General features: G+C 44.4%; 1 protein-coding gene across 1 annotated transcript in view; it reads right to left on the reverse strand.

Moving 5' to 3' along the window:
* LOC126159974 (clavesin-1-like) overlaps positions 1 to 14,037 on the reverse strand; it is a 172,082-nt gene that overhangs the window by 15,048 nt on the left and 142,997 nt on the right. Inside the window, exon 3 of the mRNA XM_049916784.1 lies at positions 2,400 to 2,726. Coding sequence (XP_049772741.1) covers positions 2,400 to 2,726 — 327 coding nt within the window. The remainder of the gene's footprint in view (positions 1 to 2,399; positions 2,727 to 14,037) is intronic.

The raw sequence follows: 14,037 nt of genomic DNA on the forward strand, positions 1-14,037 counted from the left end.
TGGTTAAAAATGCGGAGAGCACGTCGCCACGCGCGAATTGCGTCGCAGCATGCCTCGGTCCACCATGGGACTGGGACACGGCGTGGTAAAGTGGAAGTGCGAGGAATGGAATGTTCTGCAGCAGTAAGAATAATGGCTTGTAATGCCGCTCTTCTTTGGATCTTCTCTCTCTCTGTCAACCCGACCTGGGATCCCACACTGATGAGCAATACTCAAGTATAGGTCGAACGACTGTTTTGTAAGCCATCTCATTTGTTGATTTGTTTTCTAAGGACTGTCCCAGAATCTCAACCTGCACCCGCCTTACCAACAATTAATTTTATATGATCATTCCACTTCAAATCGTTCCGTACGCATACTCCCAGATATTTTACAGAACTAACTGCTACCAGTGATTGTTCCGCTATCATATAATCATACAATAAAGGATCCTTCTTTCTATGTATTCGCAATACATTACATTTGTCTATGTTAAGGGCCAGTTGCCACTCCCTGCACCAAGTGCCTATCCGCTGCAGATCTTCCTGCATTTCGCTGCAATTTTCTAATGCTGCAACTTCTCTGTATACTACAGCATCATCCGCGAAAAGCCGCATGAAACTTCCGACACTATCGAGTAGGTCATTTATATACCAGGTGATCAAAAAGTCAGTATAAATTTGAAAACGTAATGAACCACGGAATAATGCAGATAGAGATGTAAAAATTAACACACATGCTTGGAATGACATGGGGTTTTATTGGAACAGAAAAAAAGGTCACAAAAGTCCGACAGATGGCGCTGGAGAGCAAAACTGCTACCGTGACGGGTGAGAGGTACGCCGATATGTTACAGAATCGCATTATCACCAGCCTAGCTGATAAAAAACCTGCTGGACGCGTGAAAGATCTCTTGCGCGCGTCGTTTGGTGATGATCGTATGCTCAGCCGCCACTTTCGTCATGCTTGGCCTCCCAGCTCCGCAGACTTCAGTCTGTGCGACTATTGGCTTTGGGGTTACCTGAAGTCGCAAGTGTATCGTGATCGACCGACATCTCTAGGGATGCTGAAAGACAACATCCGACGCCAATGCCTCAGCGTAACTCCGGACACTGTAAAAGTGCTGTTCACAACATAATTCCTCGACTACAGCTATTGTTGAGAGATGATGGTGGACATATTGAGCATTTCCTGTAAAGAACATCATCTTTGCTTTGTCTTACTTTGTTATGCTAATTATTGCTATTCTGATCACATGAAGCGGCATCTGTCGGACATTTTTTGAACTTTTGTATTTTTTTTTTTTTTTTTGTTCTAATAAAACCCCATGTCATTCCAAGCATGTGTGTCAATTTGTACCTCTCTATCTACATTATTCCGTGATTTATTCAGTTTTCAAATTTATACTGACTTTTTGATCACCCGGTATATTGTGAAAAGCAATGGTCGCATAACACTCCCCTGTGGCACGCCAGAGGTTACTTTAACGTCTGTAGACGTCTCTCCATTGAGAACAATATGCTGTCTTCTATTTGCTAAAAACTCTTCAATCCAGCCACACAGCTGGTCTGATATCCCGTAGGCTCTTACTTTATCAGGCGTTGAGTCCCATCACTCGTAAGCCGACTATAACACCACGTTCAAACTCACTTAAATCTTGATAACCTGCCATTGTAGGAGCAGTAAACCGTTCTAACAACTGCGCAGGACACTTGTTGTCTTATATAGGTGTTGCCGACCTCAGCGCCGCATTCTGCCTGTTTACATACGTACCTCTGTGTTTGAATACGTATGGCAATGCCAGTTTCTTTGACGTTTCAGTGTAGAATGAATGTGAGACACAAATTAAAGTGGTTACTCTGAGAAACCATTTGTCCGCGATTTCTATGTTGTGGATATTTTGTCAGCAGAAGATTAGCAGAAATCTCGCGGCACACCTGACATTATTGGCGGCACGCACCAATGTGACGCTACACGGCGGTTGAGAAACGCTGCACTAGACCGTAAGCTGAGGACAAACCTACGATGAACAAAGTATAGTATTCAGAATGAGATTTTCACTCTGCAGCGGAGTGTGCGCTGATACGAAACTTCCTGGCAGATTAAAACTGTGTGCCGGACCGAGACTCGAACTGCCACGAAGTTTCAAAGTATAGCATTCGTGAAGAGTGAAAGAAGTGAGTGAAACCGGGTTCCCGGGTTCGATTCCCGGCGGGGTCAGGGATTTTCTCTGCCTCGTGATGGCTGGGTGTTGTGTGCTGTCCTTAGGTTAGTTATGTTTAAGTAGTTCTAAGTTCTAGGGGACTGATGACCATAGTTGTTAAGTCCGATAGTGCTCAGAGCCATTTGAACCAAGTGAGTGAAACAAGAGCGTCGAAGAGTACTGAAGGTCGCCGACCTCGGCGCAGCTGAGCACTCACGGCGAGGTAGTGGACCATGGTGCGCGCGAAGCCTGGCGAGAGCCCGCGCAGCTGCTCGAGGCCGAGGCCGCGCAGGTCGAACACGGCCTGCACGCCCGACAGCTGCGCCGCGGGCTCCAGCGCGGCCACCTCGCCGCACAGCCCTGCCGCCTGCAGCAGCTCCTCGGCCTGCCAGGCTGCGGGCCGCCAGCGGCCGAGGCGCAGCAGCAGCAGCCGGCGGGCGCGCACCTCCAGCACGCCGGAGGTCAGGCAGCGCCGCACCCACGGCCGACTCGGGCGCCGCCAGCCGGGCCCGCGCTGCCGCACGAACTCCTCGTACAGCTGCGCCTGCGCAACAACGGTCACTTCACTCAGGGAGGCGGCTGGGAGCATCGGAAGTCGCGCGGAAGGCGTGCGGCGGTGCTGGGATGCCAGGATAAAGGGAGTGAACCGTCAGTTAGGGCGATTCACAAACAACAACTCGAGTACACATGTTATTCGCCCGCCCGGTTGTCCGTGCGGTCTAAAGCCACACGGACCGTGCATCCGAACGTTGAGCGTGCCGAGTTTCTGAGTCACAGCGTGGAATAGCACGTTCGGAAGTCTTCCCAAACGTGCAGAGCAGGGACGGCCAAAGACCTTGTAAGAAATAACTAGACTCACTGATGGCGCTGCAGTCGCGGGATAATTTGAACCTTCGGCTGGACGCCATTGTAGTCTGATGTGTTGTGTAGTAGAGTTGGACAACACGATTCTTTTTCCCTATTCGATTCCCACGATTCAATCTGACATTGCGAATCGATTCCTACGATTCGTTCACGATTCATCCTAGTCTGCGATGGTACGATTCCTACGGAATACTAAAAGTTCTACATCTTACTCACAGATGGCAGGACATGTCTGAAATTGACAATGGGGTTAGAATCGAACTGTGTCATGATAAGATACGACAGAAAAAGTTCATTTATGAGTAAACATGCATATGACGTTACAAGTGTGATTCTCGATTTATACGTGTAATGCCTTAATTGATGAAAGGTCACGTTTGATTTGATTGCATCTATTGTTTTATTTCAGTATGCCAGGAAAGAGGAGTTGATTTGTGCGAAAGGTGGTGCAAAATTACGTGGTATGCCAGTTTGGTTGTGTGGCTTGAACGTATCTAACTACAGACGTCTGTTTTATAGTAACAAAATCTAGCAGTGAGGCAGACGTGGTTTGACTCATATCATCCTATGTTTTTCTGTGCTAAGATGTCTTTCCAAGTCCACATCACCCTTGTAATTCATAACGCAGCTAACAGCCCTCTCACAAGGCAAATTAAGCTTAACTTTCATTTCTTCTAAATTCAAAGCATAGGTATTTTGCTTTTAATTTGTCTGAGAACTTGCCGCTGTCACTACTATTTACGTGAGAAGACGACACCGCCAAGTGTCAGCTTGATTTTCACGAGTAATATTACGGGCCACGAACTTCGTTTGCTCGTTCCGAGCTTCATTTGTTCACACGCATCCTCCACTTGACTGCCATATGGCGGTCGTAATCATTCGGCACGACTCGGCATGATTCGGAAGTTGCCTTCGAAGCATAGCGTACTAACTTGTAAGAATCGATGAATCGTTGGAACTTTGAATCGTCACGGCTCGGAAACACACAATCGTTCTTACGATTCTTTTGAACGACGATTCGTCCGTATCACGATTCGATTCTTGCGATTCTTTATTCAGAGTCGTTCAAATGAACGACTCATTCACGAATCGCCACAACTCTATTGTGTAGTATTGTTGTTAATGAAGACCCTGATTCAACGTTGTATATTTGTTGGGGCGTGCATACAGTATTTGTTATTCGTAATTCTACTGTCTGTACGTACCAATCAAAAGAAGTACAATGGTGAAGAGTTGTGCAGCGATTAATTGCACAAATAAATCCGAGAAAGGAACGAATATTACATTTCACAGGTATGTGGATATTTTAAGTTGTTTTGTATGTCAGTGCACTTGCTTAATAAATGTTTTTGTAACACGGTATTAGCATAATGTATGTTCATCTATTTGCAGGTTTCCTTTCTCAAAACCACAGCTGTTACAAAAATAGTTACACGCTGTCAGGAGGCAAGATTTCCGACCGACAGAATACCATTTTATATGTTCTGATCATTTTGCAGAAAGTTGGCTGATCGGTAGTGTTTTCATGGTCTAGGTTAGGTTGAAACTTGATAATTTGGTCGTGAACTGCCAAAGCACTATGCCATATATAACGCACTTCTCGTCATAAAATCTAAATCAAGGTAGAGTCAGAAAATATCTATTAATATAGTGGGCAAATCTTCGAGTATTTTGATGCATTTTGCTTACATCTATCGTAAATGAACTACGAAAAATGCTAGGGGTCCAGTACATAACTTTTAGCTACGGCAGATTCCATGTAGTACGTAAGATAAATTCATAAACAGTGACTAGTTGCTGTTTGTTCATAAATTAAAAAGGATATTGTAGTAACGTATTTAAATGAGGCATTATGTTTGTGACCTAACTCAAGGGAAGGCATTTTATAACCAAAAGCGATGTATAAACATTCGAACTCCTAGCGTCAGTTTACCACTCTAATGGCCGCCGCCCAGCTATTCAATTTGTCCACTCTTCGCAGTCGACCACTCGTGCGGTTGTGGGGGCCTGGGACGGCCACGGCGTACCAAACAGCGCGCGTGTACAGGAGTGCTGCACGCGTGCCGTCCAGGGCTCGGTCCGCCTCGCTACTACTCGGCTTTCCTCGGTCTTTCGCGGCACTGCTCGGCACGGCGCGACACTAGACTAGCTGTGCGATACGGCATCTTTTCATCCGGCATAGGGTGCATTATAGAGATGGGTAGTTCGCGAACGAACGGGTGCAAAGGAACGGTTCACCAAGATGAACGAAAGGATCGAGGAACGAATTCCAAGGAACGATAGGTTCATAGTTCACTTCGGTCGCGGCGGTCACTTCGGCAGTTCTCGTTCCAACCTCGGTCGCGTGCTCGTCTCAGTCTCGGTCTCCCTCGGCCGCACTCGTCGTTCTTCGCATGACCACCCGTCTCAGTTCCACTTCCGACTGCTCCTAGTTCAGTATCCAGTTGTTCGTTTCGTTCACAGCGCTCGGCCATTTTACATGTGTTCCAAACTGTTCTTACAGTTGGTTCTAGCTATTCAGCGCCCACGACTGGTAATCAAAAAGTATTTTACAGTTACGTAAATTACATAAAAATTACGTCGTATGTAATAGGTACGTCTTTTCAGGTAACAAAAGGGCATATCAGCTCACTTCATTATATCGATGAACGCCAGAAGCCATAACAAGGCAAGGTTTTTTTTTGTTATTCATATATTTTTTGGCTTCATCGACTTGATTTAGCAACTAACTTCCAATAATTTGCTGAATTTCTAGTGTAAGAAAATTCATATAAAACGATTTTCGTGTATCTTTCATATACAAAACATTACATTTAGGAAGGCTCTAATTATTTTTAAGTTTGGTTGTTTCCAATTTGCATTACCAGCTAGTTTGGTTTCTTTGAAGAAAAAAAAAAGTGGTTTGTGGGTCATTTTGGCTCAGTAGGAAAAGCGATGCCTCTTCATTTGAAAAGACATAGATTGCCATAAAATCGTATTTACTTATTATCTCAAAAACATTTGTTCAGAAGGAGCTTTCAAACCAAAAACTTTATTACTGCGAACTTAATATTATTATTGCTGCATTAACTTTAATAATGCAACATAAAAACCTAATTTTTACTAAGCGTGTGACGCAAGTATGGTGAGAAAACCGCATTTTATTTTATGCTTCCATAAAGTCTTTACTTCGCCTACGAACTCAGAGACTACGTGAAGTATAATTATATAGGGCGTAAACGATTATTTTTTACGACGTAGCATAGCTATGTAGTGGAAGTCGAAACGAAGAATTTTATACAAGACACTTGTGGTCTATTAAGTTGGGAAACAGCCACCAACAGGTTTACAAGACTACATGAGCAATAGCCCAAGCGCGTCGCGTGAGATTTTCATGTTATCTTCTCCAGCTCACTACACATCATTGTCGATTGTTTCGCAATTGTTGCTTGCATTAGCTTGTTATTCCTTCATTGCCTAATTATTACATGTTTGTCTGTTTGTTGCATCTGCTCGTAACGGGCAACACATCGTCCGTAATTGGGGAGCAGTCTGTACTCGGGGCCGGTTTTCCGTGCGCCACCCTATATTATTTCCCTGCGATCAGCCACACAAGGTTTTCACCATGTTACTCTTTAAGTCTCCGATTTTATTGCCTGTTTTTATTATTTATTCTCTTCATCTTTTTAACAAAGTCTGTAGGCTGAAGAGCGGCATACTAAGCTGCTGCCAGCCCGCCCCCTTCGGGGGGGAATTGAAATTCAATAAAGAAAAAAAGAAAAAAAAAGCCAGACAAGGCTACGGTTGGCTAAACGAGAGGTTCTGCAGAATCACAGAAATTACTTCTAAAAGTATGTAAGAATTCTGTAATGAATAAAAACTCTATACTCCAGGGGGGAGGCAAGTGCCCCCTCTTGGTGCCCTCCATCCTTCAGTCACCTACACTACTAGTTTCAGTTTTTCGTAAGAACCATATACCGAGCACAAATGAACGGTGAACGACTAAAAATGAACGGTTCCCAAAAAAGAACGATAAGCAGTGAACTAGTTCCCAAGGATGAACGAGTTTGCCCATCTCTACACTGAAGTCGTGCGGAAGGCGTGCGTCGGTGCTGGGATGCCAGTATAAAGGGAGTGAACCGTCAGTTAGGGCGATTCACAAACAACTCGAGTACACATGTTATTCGCCCGCCCGGTTGTCCGTGCGGTCTCGCAAACATAGGGGTTACACTCGTCTGGTGTGAGACGTTCTCTGGGGGGGGGGGGGGGGGTCCACCGGGGGCCGAACCGCACAATAACCCTGGGTTCGGTGTGGGGCGGCGGAGGGGTGAAGTGGACTGCGGTAGTCGTCCTGGGTTTGTGGACCACTGCCGCTGCGGCTGGGACGGAGCCACTCCGTCGTTTCTAGGTCCCAATACAATACAATACACAACCATGACCACAGGAAGACTTTAGTGCCAAAAAACTGAATGACAAGTGTACTAACAAACAATAAGAAATTGAAAATATTTTCAATAATCATTTTTTAAATGTTGTGGAGAAAATAGGATCTAGATCTTCACTAGAAGAGGCAAGGCTACTAATAGAAGAGGCCATACCTCTGCAGTCTGAAACAACTGTAATTCCACCAACCTCTCCCTCTGAAATCAGTAAAATAATAAACTCACTGAAAAGTAAAAGCTCTTACGGAATTGATGGCATTTCCAGCAAGGTACTTAAAGCTTGTTCCCCACAGATAAGTAGGATTCTCAGCCACATATGTAATAGCTCTTTGGAGCAGGGTGTTTTCCCCAATAGACTGAAATATGCCATTGTAAAACCATTGCATAAAAGGGGGATACGTCGGATGTCAACAACTACCGCCCAATCTCTCTTCTGACAGCTCTATCAAAAATTTTTGAGAAAGTAATGTATTCAAGAGTAGCCTCCCATATTTGTAAAAATAAAGTACTAACGAAATGTCAGTTTGGTTTTCAGAAAGGCTTTTCAACAGAAAATGCTATATACGCTTTCACTGATCAAATATTAAATGCTCTGAATAACCGGACATCACCCATTGGTATTTTTTGTGATCTCTCAAAGGCCTTTGATTGTGTATGTAAATCATGGAATTCTTTTAGATAAGCTAAATCATTATGGTTTGAGGGGGGCAGTGCACAAATGGTTTAATTCATACTTAACTGGAAGAATGCAGAAAGTTCATGTAATGTTAAAACAACAGCTGATTCCTCAAACTGGGGGGCTATCAAGTACAGGGTCCCACAGGGTTTGGTCCTAGGTCCTTTACTGTTCTTGATATACATTAATGACTTACCATTCTACATTGATGAAGCTGCAAAGTTAGTTCTTTTTGCTGATGATACAAGTATAGTAATAACATCCAAAAACCAAGAATTAAGTGATTTAATTGTAAATGATGTTTTTCACAAAATTATTAAGTGGTTCTCAGCAAACGGACTCTTTAAATTTTGATAAAACACAGTATATACAGTTCTGTACAGTAAATGGCGCAACTCCAGTAATAAATATAGACTTTGAACAGAAGTCTGTAGCTAAGGTAGAATTTTCAAAATTTTTAGGTGTGTCCATTGATGAGAGGTTAAACTGGAAGCAACACATTGATGGTCTGCTGAAACGTCTGAGTTCAGCTACGTATGCTATTAGAGTTATTGCAAATTTTGGTGATAAGAATCTCAGTAAATTAGCTTACTATGCCTACTTTCATTCACTGCTTTCGTATGGCATCATATTCTGGGGTAATTCATCGTTGAGTAGAAAAGTATTCATTGCTGAAAAATGTGTAATCAGAATAATTGCTGGAGCCCACCCACAGTCATCCTGCAGACATCTATTTAAGGATCTAGGGATCCTCACAGTATATATATTCACTTACGAAATTTGTTGTTAATAAACCAACCCAGTTCAAAAGTAATAGCAGTGTACATAGGTATAACACCAGGAGAAAGGATTAACTTCACTATGCAGGGTTAAATCTGACTTTGGCACAGAAAGGGGTAAATTATGCTGCCACAAAAGTCTTTGGTCACCTACCAAACAGCATCAAAAGCCTGACAGATAGCCAACTAACATACAGAGAAAAAAAAGAATTTCTAGATGACAACTCCTTCTACTCATTGGCTGAATTTTTAGATATAAATTAAGGGGGGGGGGCAATAACAACAACTTAAACATTAGTGTCATGCAATATTTTGTGTGATGTAATACCTTGTACAGAAAGCTTTTATTAACCTGACACATTCCACGTCATTACGAAATGTCGTATTCATGATCTATGGAACAAATATTAATCTAATCTAATCTAATCTGTTATTACAACCGTTATCGTGGGAGTAGGGGCCAGGAGGTGCTGGTGAAATAACACACACTGCTAAGGTTATCTTTTTATTTTGAAAGGCTTTCTCAATAATAAATTTTTAAGTCTGGTATTTAAAAAAAATTCAAAAACAATTTCGAATAGCTGACAAATTTTCTTTATGAAAAGGAGATTGCCAGGTATGACGTTAACAACTTCCCAATAGTAAGATTTTAACTTGACATTATATATGTATATATATATATATCGGGTGATCAAAAAGTCAGTATAAATTGGAAAACTGAATAAATCACGGAATAATGTAGATATAGAGGTACAAATTGACATACATGCTTGGAATGACATGGGGTTTTATTAGAACCAAAAAATACAAAAGTTCAAAAAATGTCCCACAGATGGCGCTTCATCTGATCAGAATAGCAATAATAAGCATAACAAAGTAAGACAAAGCAAAGATGATGTTCTTTACAGGAAATGCTCAATATGTCCACCATCATTCCTCAACAATAGCTGTAGTCGAGGAATAATGTTGTGAACAGCACTGTAAAGCATGTCCGGAGCTATGGTGAGGCCTTGGCGTCGGATGTTGTCTTTCAGCATCCCTAGAGATGTCGGTCGATCACGATACACTAGCGACTTCAGGTAACCTCAAAGCCAATAATCGCACGGACAGAAGTCTGCGGACCTGGGAGGCCAAGCATGACGGAAGTGGCGGCTGAGCACACGATCATCACCAAACGACGCGCGCAAGGGATCTTTCACGCGTCTAGCAATATGGGGTGGAGCGCCATCCTGCATAAACATCAGCAGGTGTTTATCAGCCAGGCTGGGGATGATGCGATTCTGTAACATATCGGCGTACCTCTCACCCGACACAGTAGCAGTTTTGCTGTCCAGCGCCATCTGTCGGACATTTTGTTTTGGTTCTAATAAAACCCCATAATTCCAAGCATGTGTGTCAATTTTTACCTCTCTATCTACATTATTCCGTGGTTTATTAAGTTTTCAAATTTATACTGACTTTTTGATCACCCTGTGTATATATAAGACAACAATTTAAAAAAACTCTTTTAAACAGCTGGCAAATTTTCTCTATGGAAAGGATATTGCAAGGTATGACGTTAACAACTTCCCAATAATAAGATTTTAAACTTTAAAAAAAAAAAAAAAAAACACTTTTAAGTAGCTAGTTTGTACTAAAGCTAAAATAGTTGTCTCTTGCCAGTTAAATAATTTATATTACACCTGTCAGTTGTTACAAGATAAATGTGAATAAGCCAGCACACAAACCTTCACATTAAAGGCAGTTCCCAAAAAAATTTTCCTTAGCTCGGTGAGGGAGTGACACGTGTAAAGGGGCTCAAATCGCAATAGGCGGAATAGCAGGGCCACAGCAGATCAGCCCCAAAACTTCCATTACAAGCCACCACCTCCCCGAGTTAATCAAAACCGGAAGATGTAGCAACGGCGGTGCCTGCACAGACTCCGAACCACATAGACACGCGACACCGACCCTAAATCACCCAATCGAGGTGTGAATGAAACGGCCCTACCAAGAAGCAATTACCACATTCCCGCGGACAGGCAAACGAACACTGTGGTGGGAAGACCCCAACAAAACCACTGTTGAAGAAGCTCGTACACTTCACTGTAACTTGAAAACCCCCTTTTTATATATGTGTATATATATATAACTAACTCTGTTACATAAAAACAGTACTCAACTTCTCACACTCCACCACAGCGCCGGCAACACGTAGCACTTCCAAATGCTCGTCAGAGCCAACCGCTGCCAGTGGTTTCAACGGCCGATAAGAAGACATACGGTCCCACGCGCTGATCTCCTGCACCACGGCTTCTAAGCTTCATAAGCCACGTACAAGCGGGTAAGGCAGACTCAGCCCCTGACAGCCACGAGGTCGGGCGAAGCACGTGGCGAGCAGTTGACTACGACTTATCTTAGAAAACAGATTAAGGAAAGCCAAACCTACGTTTCTAGCATTTGTAGAGTTACAGAAAGCTTTTGACAATGTTGACTGGAATACTCTCAAATTCTAAAGGTGGCAAGCATAACATACAGGGAGCGAAGGGCTATTTACAATTTGTACAGAAACGAGATGGCAGTTATAAGAGTCGAGGGGCATGAGAGGGAAGCGGTGGTTGGGAAGGGAGTGAGACAGGGTTGTAGCCGATCCCCGATGTTATTCAATCTGTATATTGAGCAAGCAGTAAAGGAAACAAAAGAAAAATTCGGAGTAGGCATTAAAAGCCATGGAGAAGAAATAAAAACTTTGAGGTTCGCCGATGACACTGTAATTCTGTCAGAGACAGCAAAGGACTTGGAAGAGCAGTTGAACGGAATGGACAGTGTCATGAAAGGAGGGTATAAGATGAACATCAACAAAAGCAAAACGAGATAACGGAATGCAGTCGAATTAAGTCGGGTGATGCTGAGGGAATTAGACTAGGAAATGAGACACTTAAAGTAGTAAAGGAGTTTTGCTGTTTGGGGAGCAAAATAACTGATGATGGTCGAAGCAGAGAGGATATCAAATGTAGACTGGCAATGGCAAGGAAAGCGTTTCTGAAGAGGAGAAATTTGTTAACATCGAGTATAGATTTCAGTGTCAGGAAGTCGTTTCTGAAAGTACGCTCCTGGAAATGGAAAAAAGAACACATTGACACCGGTGTGTCAGACCCACCATACTTGCTCGAGACACTGCGAGAGGGCTGTACAAGCAATGATCACACGCACGGCACAGCGGACACACCAGGAACCGCGGTGTTGGCCGTCGAATGGCGCTAGCTGCGCAGCATTTGTGCACCGCCGCCGTCAGTGTCAGCCAGTTTGCCGTGGCATACGGAGCTCCATCGCAGTCTTTAACACTGGTAGCATGCCGCGACAGCGTGGACGTGAACCGTATGTGCAGTTGACGGACTTTGAGCGAGGGCGTATAGTGGGCATGCGGGAGGCCGGGTGGACGTACCGCCGAATTGCTCAACACGTGGGGCGTGAGGTCTCCACAGTACATCGATGTTGTCGCCAGTGGTCGGCGGAAGGTGCACGTGCCCGTCGACCTGAGACCGGACCGCAGCGACGCACAGATGCACGCCAAGACCGTAGGATCCTACGCAGTGCCGTAGGGGACCGCACCGCCACTTCCCAGCAAATTAGGGACACTGTTGCTCCTGGGGTATCGGCGAGGACCATTCGCAACCGTCTCCATGAAGCTGGGCTACGGTCCCGCACACCGTTAGGCCGTCTTCCGCTCACGCCCCAACATCGTGCAGCCCGCCTCCAGTGGTGTCGCGACAGGCGTGAATGGAGGGACGAATGGAGACGTGTCGTCTTCAGCGATGAGAGTCGCTTCTGCCTTGGTGCCAATGATGGTCGTATGCGTGTTTGGCGCCGTGCAGGTGAGCGCCACAATCAGGACTGCATACGACCGAGGCACACAGGGCCAACACCCGGCATCATGGTGTGGGGAGCGATCTCCTACACTGGCCGTACACCACTGGTGATCGTCGACGGGACACTGAATAGTGCACGGTACATCCAAACCGTCATCGAACCCATCGTTCTACCATTCCTAGACCGGCAAGGGAACTTGCTGTTCCAACAGGACAATGCACGTCCGCATGTATCCCGTGCCACCCAACGTGCTCTAGAAGGTGTAAGTCAACTACCCTGGCCAGCAAGATCTCCGGATCTGTCCCCCATTGAGCATGTTTGGGACTGGATGAAGCGTCGTCTCACGCGGTCTGCACGTCCAGCACGAACGCTGGTCCAACTGAGGCGCCAGGTGGAAATGGCATGGCAAGCCGTTCCACAGGACTACATCCAGCATCTCTACGATCGTCTCCATGGGAGAATAGCAGCCTGCATTGCTGCGAAAGGTGGATATACACTGTACTAGTGCCGACATTGTGCATGCTCTGTTGCCTGTGTCTATGTGCCTGTGGTTCTGTCAGTGTGATCATGTGATGTATCTGACCCCAGGAATGTGTCAATAAAGTTTCCCCTTCCTGGGAAGTAAGAAAAATACAGTTAATACTTAAATTAACGTAGCTCGCTGCACAGCAGACGTGAAACAGACGGCAGTTACGACGACACTTACACTACTGGCACTATGGCTGACTAAAGGCACTCTCTCTGACTGTACTCAAAACAAACACGAAATCTATGGAACACTATTACTAGCACTCGACAATTAAAGCTTCCTAAAAGCAAAAACACACGGAAGAAGAAGTGACAGGTAAGAAAAATACAGTTAATATTTAAATTAACGTAGCTCGCTGCACAGCAGACGTGAAGCAGACGGCATAAGATTTGTGCAAGATGGGTCCCAAAAAAAACTCACACAGTTGCATAAACAAACTCGCTTGGACATCTGCAAAAAACTTTTGGATCGCTATGGTAACGAAGGGGACAACGTTTAAGATCATTACTGATGGCGAAACATTAATCCATTATTACTAGCCGGAGAGTAGACGGCAGAGTATGGAATGGAAACATGCAAATTCGCGGAGCAATAAAAAAGTTCAAGACCCAACCGTCCGCAGGAAAACTAATGTTTACCGTTTTTTGGGATGCTTAAGGTCCAGTACTGAAACATTATGGGGAAAGGGGCACAACAATAAACAGTGTACGTTACAGTGAGATGCTTACTGCCAGACT

The sequence above is a fragment of the Schistocerca cancellata genome, chromosome 2 (assembly GCF_023864275.1).
Source record: "Schistocerca cancellata isolate TAMUIC-IGC-003103 chromosome 2, iqSchCanc2.1, whole genome shotgun sequence".
In the NCBI taxonomy this organism is placed as follows: domain Eukaryota; kingdom Metazoa; phylum Arthropoda; class Insecta; order Orthoptera; family Acrididae; genus Schistocerca; species Schistocerca cancellata.